A 19146-nucleotide genomic window follows, 5' to 3' on the forward strand; every position below is an offset into this window, starting at 1 on the left:
TAAGGAATTGTATTGGTTCAAATGAGAGTTATCTGTTTATTTTGATACAGTCACCAAACCTATGGCCTGCGCTGTTTCCAGACCTGTGGAATTCTCCTTTAAAATCTCTCTTTGGTAAATCTAACAGCCCATCATTGACTCTTTTGACATCTACATCCTGGTTTCTTCTATTGTAAAAACTGTACATGTATTTAAAAAATAAGATACGTTATTGTAATCTACCACAGCTAGCAGTATGTCACACAGTTCATTCTGATATTGTATAACCCTCCCATCAATCTGTCCTATAAAGTCACTGCACACGTTAGACACATTGTGAAAAATCAACCTTTCTTGCTATAATGGGCTTAAGAATAACAGCTTTAATGCATCAGTGGAATTAATTTGCTAGGTTAATGTCTGAAGAATAGAGGGTACCAACAATTCTTGAACTAATTAGAGGCATTACACTCGGATGCACAATGTAATAATTTGGTTGGGAAAATCTAACCTTTGCAAGCAGGCTGGGAAAATTTATTATTATTAACCTTGTATCAAAGTAACAAATACAAGGAGGAAAGAAAGTGCTTCTCTTCAGCTCTTGCTTTGTCAAGCAGCCTTAGACCTTTGAAGGATTTGTTAAACTGAGAAAGTTTAAAAGAGCATATAAACTTTAGTCTATCTCTATTTTTGTGCACATTCATTTTAACTGAATGCAGCTAGAAAGAGTAAGGTTTTAAAACATTTTTTTTCCTTTTTTTTTTTCTTTTTTTTTAATATGGTCACAGAACAAAGCAGGCGTTACCTCGTGATTCCATAGTAGATGAACTGCACTTAAAAAATCGATACCTTCAAGAAAAGCTTCAAGCACTGGAAAATCAGCTCTCAAGGGAAAATCTGTCTAGGCCCTCTGTAAGTATTAGGTTTTTTATTTTTTATTATTATTTGACATACATTACATGATATAGCATTAACTTTTTTATACTTCCTAAACCTTAAGATTATGTTTTCAGTCCCCCCGGGTTACTTTCAAGAATATCCTGATTTGTATTTGATGTTTTGATATTTATGTATGAAAACCCAACCACAAGCTAGTCAAAATCTAATACAATGGTCATGGGTCTATCTAATCACCTAATTATTATTATTATACAGGATTTATATAGCGCCAACAGTTTGCGCAGCCCTTAACAAAATGAAGGCAGACATTACAGTTACAATACAATTTGGAACAAAAGGAATCAGAGGGCCCTGCTCGTTAGAGCTTACAATCTAAAAGGGAGGGTCAATTGATACAAAAGGCAATAGCTGTGGGGGATGAGCTGATGGAGCAAGTGAAACAGTGTTATTAGTTAGTAGCCGGGTAGGCTTCTTTAAAGAGAAGGGTTTTTAGGGATCGTCTAAAGATGGATAGATTAGGGGACCGTCGGACAGATTGGGGTAGAGAGTTCCAAACAATGGGAGAAGCTCTGGAGAAATCCTGGAGGCGAGCATGGGAAGAGGTGACAAGGGAGCTAGAGAGCAGGAGGTCTTGGGAGGACTGAAGAGAGCGGCTTGGTTGATATTTTGAGATCAGGTTAGTGATGTAGCTGGGGGCAGAGTTGTGGATGGCTTTGTAAACTATTGTTAGCACTTTGAATTTTACTTTGAAATAATTACCTTGTGACTTCTCTTTGGAATGACTTTAATCTAAAAAATTCCCTGATGGAGCCAGTACACATTTATATGCTCCCCAAATTATTTGGGGACCATCATACCACGCATTTTGGAAGCCATTTCTAGTATTGTGTGTTGTGAAGATGTTTGGTTTGGCAACTTAATATTTAGCTCTTTTATTACTGTTTTAAAATATATATATATATATACTAAAGTCACACATTTTCTGTTCCATGCTTTCTTTGGTTTGCTTATTCTCTCGACAAACTCATTAACACATAGGTGTAGCAAACTACATAAAACATGTACTATTATGTACTAATACAGTAGGCGGTAGCAACGCTATCTATTCATTTAGAGCCACAATACTTGGACATTGTACTGCATTGTGTACTATACAATATACATTAAGCACACCATAATTTCATTTGATTTGGTAATCATACAGTAGACTGCACCTGTAATTTGTACAGGAATATTTTCTACCGTGTGAATGCAGCTTTTATGTATAACATCACTGAATATCTCCCAGTGTGAAACTCTCACAAAGGAATTGCACAAGCTTTCATCCTACTGTACAATTTTACCTGATGCCTGTTTTCTTTGTATACAATGCTGCATGCACCAAATCAGTATGGTGCAGTGGACCCCGGACATTCTTCTATTCTTTCATTTGAAACGGTTTATCGTGAACTACGCAATCCAGTATTGCCTAATAAAAAGAGAAACATTTTAAAAAGAACAAAGGAAATTAAAACAATATTTCTAGAAACAAATGATGGCATTGCGGATGAACCTATGAAGATCATACCAGAGACGTCAACGTATGAATTAGAAAGTAGAAGAGGCCAAGGGGATATCTCTAATGTGTTTACAGAAGGCAGTGAAAATGCAACTGATATAGCTGAAGATCTTTATAACACTACAACAGACAATGTGGCAAATTTTAAAATTCCAAATGTTACTTCTTTGGCAAACACAACACCAGTTGTAGAAAGTAGTGACATCTCGCCAAGATCATATGATGAATCAGAGCCCAACAGTGCAACAACATCTCCGAAACTGTGTGATACCTCACTTCCCGTTAGCACAACAGCCACCCCTGGACTGGGCGACACATCATGCGTTGCAAGCACGCAAGCTACGGATGAGCAGGAGTCAAGTGATGACGATAAACAAAATATCTGTGGCACAACATCTTCCAATGGCAGCAGGACTACTACGATACACGAAGTAGAGGAATCCCAAAATATCCTTGGTGGACATCAGAGTAAAACTGGAGAAATTAGAGAAGACAAGATGCCAGGGTTAAGTACTTTAGGTGGTACTGGTAACAAGTCAGATGTTGAACATGATTTTACTTCTGGAGTTGGTCAAGCTGAATCTGTAGAGACTGGAAAGGAGTTTGATCAGAATTGTGAAAAACTGGAACTGATTTCAGAACCTAACAATGCCTTACTACAGGTGTGAGATTTCCCATCACCCATGCTACCCTACATTGTCCTAGATTTTATATAATAGGTTACTTAGTTTGTCTATTAGAAGTGTATAGTGGCTTAGACAATTTAATGCACTTCCTTCTTTTCATTTACCCCTATGTTTAAAGTATTATGTAAATATTCAGTTTATATAACAACGCACTGCATGATGCCTTTAGAGTACTAGTAGTTTACTTTTTTTTTACCCATCAGACATCAGGTATAGGGTCAGAAGATCAATCCTCAAGAGAGCTGGATCTTCAGAAAGAGAACCTGAGATTATCAGCTGAGAATGTCGAGTTGCATTTCCAGCTGGAGCAAGCAAACAAAGACTTGCCACGTTTAAAGGTATAATAAAGGGTTTTTAATCTTTGACAGATGAGTATGTATCATTATCATGTTATTTATGTTTATATGTGTTTTTAAGATCCCATTCACACTAGCGTGACTTGTCAGGCGACTTGGTCGCCTGACAAGTCGCGGTGGGTCGCCTGCCATTGATTAGCACAGGACCCGTTCTAATAGGAGCGACACAAGTCGCTCCGACTTAGAAAAAGGGTCCTGTACTACTTTGGGGCGACCTGGAGGCAACTTGCATTGACTTCAATTATATGAAGTCCGTGCATGTCGCGCCGAGGTCGCGGTGCACCGCGACTTCACAGGTCGGCCCGGCAAGTCGTGTCGCCCCTGTGTGAATGGGCTCTTAAAGTGTTTGTATAGTGTGTATGTACTACTTTACAAATATAAAATGAAAAAATTGCTGCTCTAAAAGTCACAAAACTAAACTAAGCTTCCAGCACACTAATAGGATACACTATACCAATTACAATAAAAAAGAAAATAAGCAGCACTTAAAATAAGTGAAATCACAACTGAAATATATAATAGTCCCCAATAAACTAGTGAATTCAATGAGAACAAATCAGGTAAAAGTCCACAGTGTAATCCATGCAAAGCTTCCACCAGTGAATTATTAAGCATATACAGTATGTGTGATCTTCCTGTTTAAATCCACAACAGGTGCAAGCATACACCAACTTGTGCTCCCCCAATTGCTCTAAGGCTTACTAGAGAGATTGTGACCCTCAAATGAGAAGTCAGCAAGCGATGGTTGTTTTCATCAATATGAAGCACCACGGAATAGGGAAGATCACAGGTCCACTTAAACTTTCTGTACAGTCAAGGCCAGGCATATAGGATAAAAGTATAGTATAAAAAGTATAGTATAAAAAAAAAAAAAAACAAGACCACTTCCCATAGTGTGAATCCAAGGTATGTTTGGCTTAAAACAGGTTAACCACTTCTGGCCTGGAAGGTTTTACTCCCTTAATGACCAGGTAATTTTTTGCGATATGGCACTGCGTTACTTTAACTGACAATTGCGCGGTCATGCGAAGCTGTACCCAAAAAAAATTGATGTCCTTTTTTACCCACAAATAGAGCTTTCTTTTGGTGGCATTTAATCACTTGCTGTGTGATTTTTATTTTTTTTGCGCTCCTAAACAAAAAAAGAGCGCCAGTTCTGAAAAAAATATATATATATTGTTTTTTACTTTCTGCTATAAAACATTCCCAATAACAAAAAAAAAATCTATTTTTTTTCATCATTTTAGGCCAATATGTATTCTGCTACATATTTTTGGAAAAAAAAAATCCCAGTAAGTGTATATTGATTGGTTTGCGCAAAAGTTATCGTGTCTACAAACAGAAAGATTTGTAATTTTTTTATTTTTTATTTTTTTTTTTACTGGCAATGGAAGCGATCAGCGAATTCTAGCTGGACTGCAACATTGTGGCGGACTATCTGACATTTTTTACACTTTTGGGGGGACCAGTGACATTACTACAGTAATCAATGCTAAAAATATGCACTGTTACTTTACTGATGACACTGACAGGGAAGGGGTTTACATTAGGGGCGCTTAAAGGGTTAAATGTGTCCCTACGGGGTGATTTCTAACTGTGTGGGGGATGGGCTTGCTGGATGAATACAGAGAAATGTGTTCCTAAATAGGAGGAACACAGGATCCCTGTGTTCATCACTGACACAGGATCCCTGTGTTCATCACTGACAGAACAGTGGTCTGCGGTGTTTACATCAGCAGACTGTCGTTCTGTCTCCATGGGGGAGTGATCGCGGGTGCTCGGCGGACATTGCGTCCGCTGAACCGGCTGATTGCCTCCCTCTGTGGCCAATCGACATGTGCACGTGCCCCCACTAGCTGTCTCATGAAGAGACATACAGGTACATGATTTTGCGGGACAGAGCCGACCCAGTCGGCAAGTGGTTGAAAACACTCATATGAACACTCTGCAGACAAAAACGTATAAACTACAACTTCCAGAATCTTCAAGAAAACACCCGCATGTGCACTGATGTCACTTCTTCCGGCTCTTTCCAGCGCATTTCGTCATAAATGACTTCATCAGGGGCACGAATACTGTACTAGTTTAGCAATTTAGTACAGTGAGGCCGTATTTATACTGACATTAAAAGCAGGCATTTAATCAGCTTTTTTAACGCTCCTCAAGCACCTAGAAAAGCAGTTTGCAATTGATAATATGAACAGCAAACAGAGCTGTTCACACTATCAAAACATGTAGCGTTTGCATTGCATCGCTGTTCTTCAAAAAAGCAGCTACATGTCGAGTTTGAAGTTGTAGCATCTCCCCTCCTTCTGTCGTAACGCACCATAAACATGCCCAGAACGCATATGTCACACGTTAGGTCTTGTTTAAAAAAAAAAAGTGTCGAGGGGGGGTGCCTTTAATTTGTGTCAAAAGAGCATAGAAGGTTTTAGGCGCGTTAAATGTGTGTCAAACAGTGCACAGTAACACTATAGGTTATAACTTTTTTTAATAGCCATGAACTAATATTTAAGCTCTGTAGGAGAGGCTTTTTCCAGAGTTAATATTACAATAATGACTCCAGCCAGCTGGAGATGGCCAATTTACGCTATACTTGCTGTACAACTTTTAACAGATCTAATACACATTCAGGAAGCTCTACTGCTGTAACTAGGAGACACCAAACAATAAAAAACTTCCTAGTACCTCTCAACAATAACCTTCAGAAGAAGGAGACTGCTTACCTACAGACAACATATTAGGACATTCGAGGTTAGTGAACATTCTGTGAAATCCAGGCTGCAAGGAATACATCCTAAAGCACAATTCAAATCAAAGTTATTTTTTTTGTTCAAAGTTTTGGCTAGACCTGAGAATGGTTATAATCCCTGTCTTATTTTTATTGGTGACTGTTACCGCTGTGGATGTTTTAAACATTTTATAGTCTGTGGCACCAGGATCAAGAAAGTTGGTAAATGAGGATGGGGGAGTTGGGACAAGAACACCAAGAATGAGACTTGCCTTCACTTCTAAACCTTTCCTCCCTTATTAAAAAAAAAATCCATCTGTCTTTTCATTTACCTGATTTCCTGTCTTTAGCTCTCTCTGCAACATTCTTCACTATGACAAGAACTAAAAGAATAATTTAAAGCTTGGCTGAAGGACTTATGTAACTTCTCCCTAAAACTTAAAGTGGAATTAAACTTTCTGCTCCTTTACAGCCTAGGAAGCTACCATTTAGCCTCTGTTTGCTCTGCAGTTACCATGATGTTGGACAAGTGACCAGTTGTGACACCAGTTATATGACAGTTGAGAACACAAGAACTTGTGACAGTTCTCATTTATAGCATGACTTGAATGGAAGGCCCCTTTCACACAGGCCTTCAGTTTTTCACCACTTCTTCATCAGTTTTTACATTTTTGGTTTACATGATTAAAAAATAATTTAGTCCTAAAGATTACTATTAGATATTTTATGAAAGCACAACCCCTAGAGAACAAGTTTGGGGTAGTTTAAATTTTTTGTCACGATATTAGCGCAGCGGTTTAAAAAATGCTAAATTTTATTTAAAAAAAACACTAAAGTTAATTTTAGGGCACTTAAACACAATAGTTAACCCAGCTGTTTGGTAAAATATAAAAGATGAAGTTGCTCCGAGTAAATAGATACCCAATATGTCAAGCATTAAAATTGCATGCACCCGTGAGGAAAAATGTCCATACCCTATATTTTCCATAGACGATGCTAAAAAAAAAGCCCCCACAGTTTATCAGTTTAGCATTACCCATGAGCTCTAGTGCTAAAATTATTGATCTCACTTTGGCATGTGTGGTGATATGTAACGTGTAGCACAATTGCCTTTTTTTTTTATTTTTACGTAGGAGCAATTGCATTTTGTATGTATGCCTGCGTATGTGGGGGTGGGGAGGCTCACATTTTCTTTTTTTCATTTTTTTTGTTCTTTTCATGGGGACCAATAGTCCCCTATGTGATAGCATATAAGTGACAGGTCATCTTTGTGGGTGTTCATGAAGAGGGGCAGGAGAGGAGAAGAGCACTTTATACAGTAAGGAGGCTCCCTCACTTGCTGGCGCTGTCATTGTCGGCTTTAAAGTCCCGGTTCACATATGTGCAATGGCAGACATCGCATGTGATTCGGAGCGCACTGCTCTGAAAATCACTTGCGATGTCTGTGCGACATTTGTATTGACAGCCCCAGTGATTCGCTTAGGGCAGTGTGAAATGCCTGCAAGTTGAATGCGATGCGGGAACCTGCAGTGGATTCGCAGGGCTCCCGCATCGCATATATGTGAACCGACACTAAATGTAATTGCAAGCTCTTTTTTTTTTTCCTATGCTTTATAACACTGAGAAGGAGATGACATTCTGTCCTGCCAATAAAGTAAACAAAGGGGCGGGGTCATCTTATGATGTCACGTTTTTTTTTTTTTTCACTTTAGTGGCGGGGTCGAATGACTGCTCCTTCTTAGCGATATATAAGTATTGGAAAAAAAAGAGCCGACAATTACAGTCAGTGCGGGAGCCTGTCTGAACAGACTGCCCCCTCACTGTATATACTGCTCTTTTCCTGTCCTGCCTTTCCCTGCCCCCAAAGGACACACACAAGTACACATGTCTGAAGTACACACAGCCCCATACCCCATCTGTAGCTGCATTCAATCCGATTTTTTTTTCTGTATTTTTTTTACTTTCTGCTGTCAGCGGGTATCCCGCTGACAGCAGAGATTAGTCACTGGTTGTTAGGACCCTGTCGGCGCCTAACAACCAATGCAAAAGCGGATGCAAGAACGGACAGCGTGCTCATATGCATGCGTTACCCTCCATTATGATTTTTTAACGGAACAAAATTAGGACAGATGCGGCTGTAAAAGGAAGATCATCCATTTACATTGATTTTTCTATAGAGATGTGTTACCCGGAACATATGAGATTTAATTTACTTACAAATCTACAATCATATATCAAATATGTGTTTGTAATCAAAATTTTGTACATTTATATTTACATCCATCTATTTACAATTACTAATGGAGATTAATATATAAACTCCTCATCAGGCAACAGATGCATTGATATCCGTTTTTCATCCGTCAACAGATGGATGAAAAACAAAAAGGCCGCATGTATGAAATGTTTTAGTAAACAGTTATATTGATGGGTTTGGTCCAGTTTTGGAGTGGAGTTGCACTTTGAAGTAGGTTTGCATACAAAGTAAAGTATATTTACTCAATGTAATGTATGATTCTATATAGAAAATCCCTTTTATATAAAAAATATTTTAGGTTCCACTCCAGTACACAAAGCAACTGAAAAAACATTTTAGTTGGTGCACTTTCTGTGTATCCCATCAATATAAAAACTTAAAATATAATTTTAATTTTTCTTTTTAGGATCAAATTGCTAATTTAAAAGAAATGTGTGACGTTCTCAAAAAAGATAAAATAGAAGCTGAACGTAAAGTTGGAAATGTCAGAGGCGTAAGTAAGGTTTCTTTATTTTTTGGTATTACCGGTATGTGTATATTAATTTCATTTTGCAGGAAATCTCTTCATTCACAAACTAATATCAAGAAGATCAGATGTTAGCCAACAACATTTAGGGTCCATTCACACTAGCGCGACTTGTCAGGCGACTTGGTCGCCTGACAAGTCACGGTGGGTCGCTCGCCATTGAATAGTACAGGACCCGTTCTAAGTTTTTTAAACTTGGCGCCTTTAAGTCTTTTGTAAACCGGAAGTGATGTCATGACATTGCTTCGGGGTTACTAGATCCAAGACTGGATCAAAGCCGGAAATGTGTGGACATGCCGGCTGGTTCCTCAGGTCTCCAGGTGGTACAAGAGAGCCCGGGCGAGCCGTGGGAGGGGGGGACGTCCCCTCCCTGCTGCTTGGGATAACAGCCGAGCGGCTTCTTGGCCACATCGGTTGTTATTAGGAATAGACCAATATGGTTTTTTCAGGGTCGATACCGATATTTTGGTCACAACGTATCGGCTGATATTTTTGACACAAATCTGGTACTGAACATGTTAATTTTTGTTTAATGCTTAATGGCTGGCTGGCTGGCACCCTGTGGTGGGTGGCTGGCTGGCAACCTGTGGTGGGTGACTGGCTGACACCTTGTGGTGTGTGGGTGGCTGGCTGGCACGTACAGGGCCTGTGGGTGGCTGGCTGGTACAAGGCCTGTTCCAAAGCAATAAGGTGATACCACCCTTCTCCTGCACTTGGAATCCAAGCCCCCCGGCCACACTCCCCACGGGACTCACAACTAGCGTCTCAGATGGCTAAGGTCTTGCTGCCCAAAACGGACTGGGGTAGTCCAACGATACTAGAGGCAAAGAAAAACAAAGAAAGGGCGCACCGACCTAGCGCATTATCCTCATTAACAGGCTTTATTCATGCAACATATAAAAATGGCTACTCACAAACATAGGTGAAAATAGAACATATCGAGCTCAGTTGCTCAAATGTCAGGAGTAGTCCATAAATTAGTCCATATCCGATAAGATGACGGCTGACGCGTTTCATCTTATCGGATATGGACTAATTTATGGACTACTCCTGACATTTGAGAAACTGAGCTCGATATGATCTATTTTCACCTATGTTTGTGAGTAGCCATTTTTATATGTTGCATGAATAAAGCCTGTTAATGAGGATAATGCGCTAGGTCGGTGCGCCCTTTCTTTGTTTTTCTTTGCCTCTAGTACAAGGCCTGTGGCTGACTGGTACAGGGCCTGTGGGTGGCTGGCTGGTAGAAGGCCTGTGGCTGGCTCGCTGCTACAGAGCCTGAGGATGTGGGTGGCTGGCCGGCACCGGGCTGCTGTGGATGGGTGAATGGCTGTGATACACTCCCGCGAGACTAGTCCCGACTCCAGACGAGGCTGTCCAAGGCGAGGGAGGCGGCCTAAGAACGCAGAATGATGTCACAAACATATCGGCAATATCTGTCAGTTCCGGTATATCGAGAAAAGTGCATATCGGCCCTCGATATATCGGCCTTGCTGATAATTGGTCTATCCCTAGTTGTTATCCCAAGAAAGCCGACCGCCAGCTCTAAAAAAATGGGACAACCAGTTCTAGCTGAGGCTGCAAATTTGTATACAGTCGGAGTGAAGGGGTTAAAAAAAGACATACTGCAGCTAATACTTTATAATTAGTTACAGCAACAGTTTTTTCTTTTGGGATAAAGATTTTACATAAGCAAATAAAAGCTGATCATTGTAAGAACCCTGTCAGTGGTAGATGGTTTTTCTCATCCCTGTAACTGATACATCTGGAAGAGAGCTTGTTCTTTTGAAAAACAACAGACTTAGAGCCCATTCACACTGCCGCGACTTGTCAGGCGACTTGTCAGCCTGACAAGTCGTGGTCCATTGAGTATTACAGGACCCATTCTAATAGGAGCGACACAAGTCGCTCCGACTTAGAAAAAGGGTCCTGTACTACTTTGGGGCGACCTCGGAGCGACTTGCATAGACTTCCATTATGTGAAGTCCCTGCAAGTCGCGCCGAAGTCGCGGTGCACGCGACTTCACAGGTCGCCCCCCGAAGTCGTGCCGCTTCAGTGTGAACCGGCACTTACTGGCTGGATCACCAGATGAAAATAGACGAAAGAGAGCCTGAAAAACGAATGCAGCCATCGCATCTAAGAAAACTCTGTAGATAGGCTGCAGTATAATAAATGTTTGCTTTTGAGTTTAATACTGCTTTAGGTTCCAGCGTAGTTTAATATAGTAAATTATCCTGTACAGAATGTTATTATCTTTGGCTGTAGAGATCACTTTATTTTCCGGGCCCCAGTTTTAATAACAGCATCAAATGTGTGTATAAATATAGATAGGTATTATTGATAATGCAGCCTAAAGTGATCTTATATATCAGGTCAAATGAAACATCCGCTTCCATGGAGAACACAAATCATTAGCTGAAAACATAAAAAAATGGTTCTAATGCTGCTCACTCATTTCAAGCATTTTCAGAATTGCTACAAGAAAAGACTTTAAAATTCCCAAATAATGCCAACCTTCAGAATATTTTTTCCCTTTTGGCTCACTTAAATTATTGTGCAGTAGTATTCTGATGCAGGGGAATAATTACCCATAATGGATATTTTAATTCCTGGATTCAATAACGGTGTCAGAAGTTTAATAACACATTTGACATATATTCAGCTACATTCAAGCAATTTAAGTGATTACACAATTGTTATAGGAACAATAATGAAGTTGTCATTCTTTCTACTCCATTTTCTGCCATCTTTGACTAATTTACATGACATACATATCCCTGCATGGAGCTATATTAAAGTCTTCCTAATATATTTTAAATGTTACTTGCTAAGGCTCTCAGGCACCATAATCTGACCAGTAGCTGGAATCGTTCATTGTTCTATTTATCTTGGTAAATAATGGCTTGGCTGCACATTAAGGAAAGTAATTATTGTACTCTTTTCTCCTTTTATTCATTTTTTTATATAAGACCTACCGAATAAAACCGCTTGTAAATCTTGTGCTAGCAGAAGCATTTCACTCTTGTTTTCATGTAAAAAGTTTTATTCAACTTTTTTTTACTTTTTTCTGTTTGTCATTTCTGTATTCCTGAAGTCTGGAAGAAGTGGAAAGACTATACCAGAGCTGGAGAAGACTATTGGTCTGATGAAACGAGTTGTAGAAAGAGTTCAGAAAGAGAATGAAGACCTAAAGAAGGCCCCAGGTGTTGTGACAAATGAAAAATTATCACATCTAGAACTGGAAAATGAAAGACTAAAGGTATCAGCCCTTTGTTTTCTTGTGGATTAGGTTTCTCGTGTTTGCCCAGATATGATATTCAGCAGCTAGAAAACAAGACATTTGACCTGGCTGTCCAACATGCAGACATAAAGCAGCTCGTCTATATTCTCATACTGATGGGCAGTTCCAATATTTTACAGTGCCATCAATACATATGAATGTAGAGGAAAGATGCCTTAATCTGTTTTGTCATCGTGTTAGATTGGCTTTTTTGTCCTCTACATAAAAGATGACGCTTCTCCAATATATGTTTCATTTGGGGTTCATTTACAGCGCTGCATTAACCTCTTGCCGACCACCCACCCTAGTATTACTGCGGCAGGGTGGCTCGGCTGAGCAAAATCACATAGTACTACCATACTTGCCAACTGTCCCTTTTTTCCTGGGACAGTCCCTGCAAATAGGAGTCTGTCCCAGGTAATTTATATTGTCCCTGGAAGCGCCTGTTATCGGGCTGCCCATAAATGTTACGCAGAAGTAGTGCAGCTGAATGGGGGAATTATTCCAACTCTGCTACTGTGGCCTTAAGTTTGAAATTCCCTTTTTAATTTTCTGTAATTCTCTCTATATTGAGTATACTCTACAATCTGATAAGTAGGCGAGATTAATTATGCAGAGTGGGCGGAGCTTCAGGGAAGTGGGTGTGGTAAGTAATTGATAGCTGTGCTGCTAAGTGTCCCTGGAAATGTTTTTAAATGTTGGCAACTATGTACTACGTGATATTGTGCACGAGGTCTCGGCGGCGCGCACCCAAGGGAGCTGCACTTAATACAGCAGGAGGCGGGCCGTGGGAGGAGCGTCAGCGTTTGCCGCCGGCCTCCTGCATTCGTCAGAGAAACTGACAGAAGACCCGCCTGCTTATGTCTGGCAGAGAGAGATCAGGAGTTTCAGCTAAGCTGAAACCCCGTTCTATCTCTGTGCCTGTCACAGAGCCCTTCTCCACCACAGTCAGTAAGCATATTTAGGCATACATTAACCCCTTTGATCACCCCCAGTGTTAACCCCTTCCCTGCCAGTGTCATTTTTACAGTAACGGTGCATAATATTTAGCACTGATTACTGTATTAATGTCACTGGTCCCCAAAAAGTGTCAAAAATGTCACTTAGGGGCCCGATCCGTCCACCGCAATGTCGCAGTCCCGCTAAAAAATACTGATCGCCGCCATTACTAATAAAAACAAACAAATAAATAAAAATTCTAAAAATACTATCCCGTAGTTTTGTAAACGCTATAACTTTTGTGCAAACCAATTAAAATACGCTTTTTGGGATTTTTTTTTTTCACGAAAAATATGTAGCAGAATACAAATTGGCCTAAACCGATAAAAAAATGTTGATTTTTAAAAAAAAATGTTATTGGGAATGTTTTATAGCAGAAAGTAAAACATATGGCGTTTTTTTCAAAATTGTCGCTCTTTTTTGTTTATAGCACAAAATCTCAAAACCGAAGCGGTGATCAAATACCACTAAAAGAAAGCTCTATTTGTGGGGAAAAAAAGGACATCAATTGTTTTTGGGTACAGCGTTGTACGACCGCGCAATTTTTCGTTAAAGTAACGCAGTGCCAAATCGCAAAAAATGGCCTGGTCATTAAGGGGGTAAAACATTCTGGAGCTGAAGTGGTTAAGGTGTGCTTTGTTACAGCAGTTCATTCATTTTACCTACGCGTTGCATTAAGATATGCTGTGTTATGACAGAGCATTCATTTTACTGGGGTGACAGGCACATTAATGTACAAAAAGAAGAAAAATGGACAGACTGTGGTGATCAAAGGGTTAAATGTGAGCCTAGGGGAGTGTTTTCTAACTGTGGGGGAGGGACTTGTAAAATTATCATGCTGTAGAGTCCTGTATTAATATATAGAAGAATCGCAGGCGCTCTGTGATCATTTCAGAGAGGACAACAGTGGGCTGTGTTTACAACAGCTGACCGGTGTTCTCTCTCAGCGGGGAACGATTGCAGGAGCCCGGCGGCAATAGGTGCCGCCAGTCCCGTTCATCAGCATCCCCTTTTGCCCCCAGGACCGCTCCTGCGAGCTGATGTACCCCCTATGTCGGTTCACGCAGCCAAGCCAGCCTGCCGCAGTAAATCTGCGGCGGGCAGTCAGCAAGCGGTTAAGGATGTACACTCACCAGCCACTTTATTAGGTACACCTTGCTAGTACCGGATTGGAACCCCTTTTGCCTTCAGAACTGCCTTAATTCTTCTTGGCATAGATTCAACAAGGTGTTGGAAACATTCCTCAGAGATTTTGGTCCATATTGACATTATAACATCACCCATTTGCTGCAGATTTGTCGGCTGCACATCCATGATGCGAATCTCTCGTTCCACATTTCAAAGGTGCTCTATTGGATGAGATCTGGTGACTGTGGAGGCCATTGGAGTACAGTGAATTTATTGTCATGTTCAAGAAACCAGTGGTGAGATGATTTGAGCTTTGTGACATGGTGCATTATCATGCTGGAAGTAGTCACCAGAAGATGAGTACACTGTAGTCATAAAGGGATGGACATGGTCAGCAATAATACTCAGGTAGGCCGTGGCATTTAAACGATGCTCAATTGGTACTAAAGGGGCCCAAAGTGTACCAAGAAAATATCCCCCACACCATTACACCATCACCACCAGCCTGAACCGTTGATACAAGGCAGGGTGGATCCATGCTTTCATGTTGTTTACGCCAAATTCTGACCCTACCATCTGAATGTTGCAGCTGCAATTGAGAATCATCAGACCAGGCAACGTTTTTCCAATCTTCTTGTCCAATTTTGGTGAGCCTGGGCAAATTGTATTCTCAGTTTCCTGTTCTTAGTTGACAGGAGTGGCATCTGATGTGGACTGTTGTTGCTGTAACCCAGCTCCTTCAAGGCTTGAAGTGTTGTGCATTCAGAGATGGTATTCTGCATACTTTGGTTATAACGAGTGGTTATTTGAGGTACTGTTGCCTTCCTAGCATCTTAAACCAGTCTGCCCATTCTCCTATCATCTTAAACCAGTCTGTCCACCTCTGACATCAACAAGTCATTTTTGTCCACACAACTGCCACTCACTGGATTTTTTCTCTTTTTCGGACCAATCTCTGTAAACCCTAGAGATGGTTGTGCGTGGAAATCTCAGAAGATCAGCAGTTTGTGAAATACTCAGACCTGTCCATCTGGCACCAACAACCACGTCAAGTCAGTTAAATCCCCTTTCTTCCTCATTCTGATGCTCAGTTTAAACTTCAGAAAGTCGTCTTCGCCACATCTAGATGTCTAAATGCATTGAGTTGCTGCCATGTGATTGGCTGATTAGCAATTTGTGTTCCAAAGCAATTAAACAGGTGTACCTTATAAAGTGGCTGGTGAGTGTAAATCGGTGGTGTCAAACTCAATTTCATTGCGGCCGCATCAGCATTTTGGTTGCCCTCAAAGGGCTGGTTGTATCTGTAAGACTATGATTCCACTCAGATGCATAGAAGTACTCAGGAGTATGCTGTGCACAGAGTGCAGAGTTCAGGAGTGCACTACATACTACATGCAGGGTTTAGGGGTGAACTATGCAGAGTGCAGGGTTTAGGTGTCTTTCTAAGGCTGTCTACACCTCATTTCCACCCCTCCTTCTGGCTCTGACTTCTGCACCACTCTCCCCCATCCCCCACTTCTGCACACATCACCCCCCCCCCCCAAAAAAAAAAAATCTTCCTCGCATCTTACCTACCTGGCCCAGCTCTAGTACCTCCTGGCAGTGTAGGCGGCTCCACCTCTCTCACTCGCAGGGATTACATTGATCAGTATCTGTTCCCGCCATGAGTGTGTCCAGGGCAGGCAGTGAGTTGTGAGAGCCGCGAGCCACCGAGAGAAAAGCTGTGCTTGTGAACACAGATGTGTTTACAAGTGACAGCGGTGAGCAGGGAGCGGAGGGTTATAGCTGGAGGTAGTGGAACGGAGTTCTGGCACGTTCCGACTGAAAGAGAGCCACATGAAATGGCCCGACAAGCCGGATTCGACTAGTGATGTAAATGATCCTTTTAGTCCTATTCCCCTCCATAAAATGCCTGTGATAGCAGAGAACTGCACAAAGTGTACATTGCACATTTCAGTGGTCAATAAAATGTTCATTTATCTTTAGCTCAAACATATGCATGATGAAAGGAGTAATCGCACCCACCAAATATATTCTGGTTTGCAAAGGGTCATTGCCTTATACTAAAACAATTACTGCAGTGGGACAGTAAAAAAAGGGAATATCTGAGTTATTCCCAAGTAAATTGGACATGTTCTTTTTTGGAGTCTGTATATCTGTAAAATTTGTAAAACCATCTACACCTTTTTTTTGTAAAGATTTGCAACAGACTGGCCACAAGAGGGGGTGATTTACAAAAGAAAGCAGCTTTAAGCCATTACAGTATTCGATGCATTTCATCTCTACACCTGTTTTTCCCAGTTAGTCTCACCCAAGATTCAGCACACATTGGGCAACAAATCATTCATCTGATGTGTAAAGAAAATCTGCTAGCACAATTACTAGTCAATGCCAAATACATTATTTGTATAAGTTTCTGTATTTTCAAGTCTGAATTTCTGAAGAGAATCAAAAGGTTATTTTGCCTACCTCATCTACCTTTATATTTCCTTAAAGTGGTTCTAAAGGTTTTTTTTTTAACTTAAAGGAATTGTAAAGTCAGAAGGTTTTTGTTTTATCTTAATGCATTCTATGCTTTAAGATAAACAGCCTTCTGTGTGAAGCAGCCTTCCCAGCACCCCTAATACTTACCTGAGCCCCATCTCTTTCCAGCGATGTCCACGTGTCCCTCGGCCATCCGGGACTCTTCTTCCTTTTTGGCTGAGACAAAGTCGTGGCGCCATTGGCTCCCGTGGCTGTCAATCAAAGTCAGTTAGCCAATAAGGAGAGAGAGGGGGCAGCGCTGAATCATAATAGGTAAAATGTTAAAGTCGCGCTTATCCTGACATAAATTATCAATAAATAGGTGTATAAATAAATAAGTAAATTTATAAATGTTGTGCTTCATAAACAAGATGTAAAAAATAAATCCAAAGTGCTTATAGTGCCACAAATTGTGCAATAATGTAAAATAAATGTACACAGGAATAGAGATTCTTAGAATCGGATCTGCTGGGAACAAAGTGCTAAGTGCAAAATAACAATGCAATCCAAGTTGCATAACAAAGTATATGTCCTAGTGTGAGGACTGGCTGTGCTTACAAGGAAAGTCAAATATAAAGTGACATAGTTAATATGAGCTCTGTGACATAAAATTCAATGTAGCAAATATAATCATCAACTTCCAGCCAATAAAACAAGTCAGTTTATTAGCTGGAAGTTGATGATTATATTTGTAGGATATAAACCCCCCTGTGTGCAGCAGCCTCCCACAGCCCTCATAATAATTACCTGAGCTGCATCTCGATCCAGCAATGTTGCACGTGAGCCTCAGCTGTCTAGGACTCCTGATTGGCTGAGACATAGCAGCGAGTGCCATTGGCTCTCGCTGCTGTAAATCAGTCAGTGAGCCAATGAAGAGAGAGAGGGGGTGGGGTTGAGCCGTGGCTCCATGTCTGAATGGGGACACAGAGCATGGGCTATGGCCTGGGTGCCTCCATACCAAGCTGCATGCTGTGGGGGCACTGGAGGATCTGGGCCGCTTTGTGCAAAACTCCTGCACAGAACAGGTAAGTAGAACATGCTTGTTACATTAAAAAAAAAAGACTAATATTACTTTAATTTATTGTGTTTTTTGTCTCCTTTTTTTTTCCAATATATCTAAAGCCTTTTTTAATTTTTTTTTTTTAATAGATAGCACGGAGAAGGGTTACAGCCTCTTTTAGGGTTTAAATTATTGTTATTTTAGTATTTTGCAATCTGGGTCCCATTTGATAGCTTTCTTTTCACGTCTTGTGCTGTATACACAACTGGAAGTAAGGGGAAATATCTCTAAAGTTAAAGTGGTTGTAAAGGCAGAAGGTTTTTGCATTCTATGCATTAAAATAAAAAACCTCCAGTGTGCACGAGTGCACATCACTGCTACAGCTCCCTGTGTCCATTCAGACACTGAACCAAAACCTGGCCCCGTCCCCTTTTTATCTTCATTGGCTGACTGACTTTGATTGAAAGCAGCAAGAGCCAATGGTGCCAAGCTGCTGTGCCAGCCAGCGAGAAGAGGAGTCCCAGGCAACTGAGGCACTCCTACTACACCACTGTATCTAGATGAGGCTCAGGTAAGTATTAGGGGAGCTGAGGGGGGCTGCTACACACAGAAGGCTTTTTATCTTCATGCATAGAATGCATGAAGATAAAAACCTTCTGACTATACAATCACTTTTATCCTTATGCTGCTAGCCTTGGTAAATAGATGAGATGATATAAAGTACAGTTTTATATTTGATTGTATTAGTCATTTTTGTTAAATGTCTTCAGTTGCTTCCTGGCTTCTGGCCTAAGCCAAAATTATGTCATACATCCCATAAGTCTTCATGGGCATTTTTCTTTTATTCATCTGAAAGAGGCTTTCTCAGCTAAAAGCACTCTCCTGTTGTTTTTCAAATTGATTTCTCCACAAAATAAAGCATGGAAGCATGGATGGATGGTTCCGTTATTTTTTAATATTACAAACCAATTTAATAGTGTTTTCAAGTTCCATTTTATGCTCCGTTTTAACATTGCATTCAACTTTCAGCTAATGCTAACCTATTCACTTCCAGTCTGGCAAGAGTGAAAGCAATATGGTGCCAGAACCCGACTGAAGCAACTTGGGAGCTGGATGATCTACATCAATCATCCATTTATGCTTGGCCAAAACCAAAACATTGTCCCTCCCTACCCTGACAATTGTTCAGCGTGTATATTGAAAGGAAGAGGACTGGGTCACA

At 40.7% G+C, this 19146-nt stretch overlaps 1 protein-coding gene across 1 annotated transcript in view; it reads left to right on the forward strand.

Moving 5' to 3' along the window:
- Positions 1-19146, forward strand: part of CEP290 (centrosomal protein 290) — a 255158-nt gene that overhangs the window by 211162 nt on the left and 24850 nt on the right. The window contains exons 43-46 of the mRNA XM_082255322.1: positions 768-891; positions 3327-3461; positions 8874-8960; positions 12089-12253. Coding sequence (XP_082111448.1) covers positions 768-891; positions 3327-3461; positions 8874-8960; positions 12089-12253 — 511 coding nt within the window. The remainder of the gene's footprint in view (positions 1-767; positions 892-3326; positions 3462-8873; positions 8961-12088; positions 12254-19146) is intronic.

This window comes from Pelophylax lessonae, assembly GCF_965119305.1.
Source record: "Pelophylax lessonae genome assembly, chromosome: 4".
In the NCBI taxonomy this organism is placed as follows: Eukaryota; Metazoa; Chordata; class Amphibia; order Anura; family Ranidae; genus Pelophylax; species Pelophylax lessonae.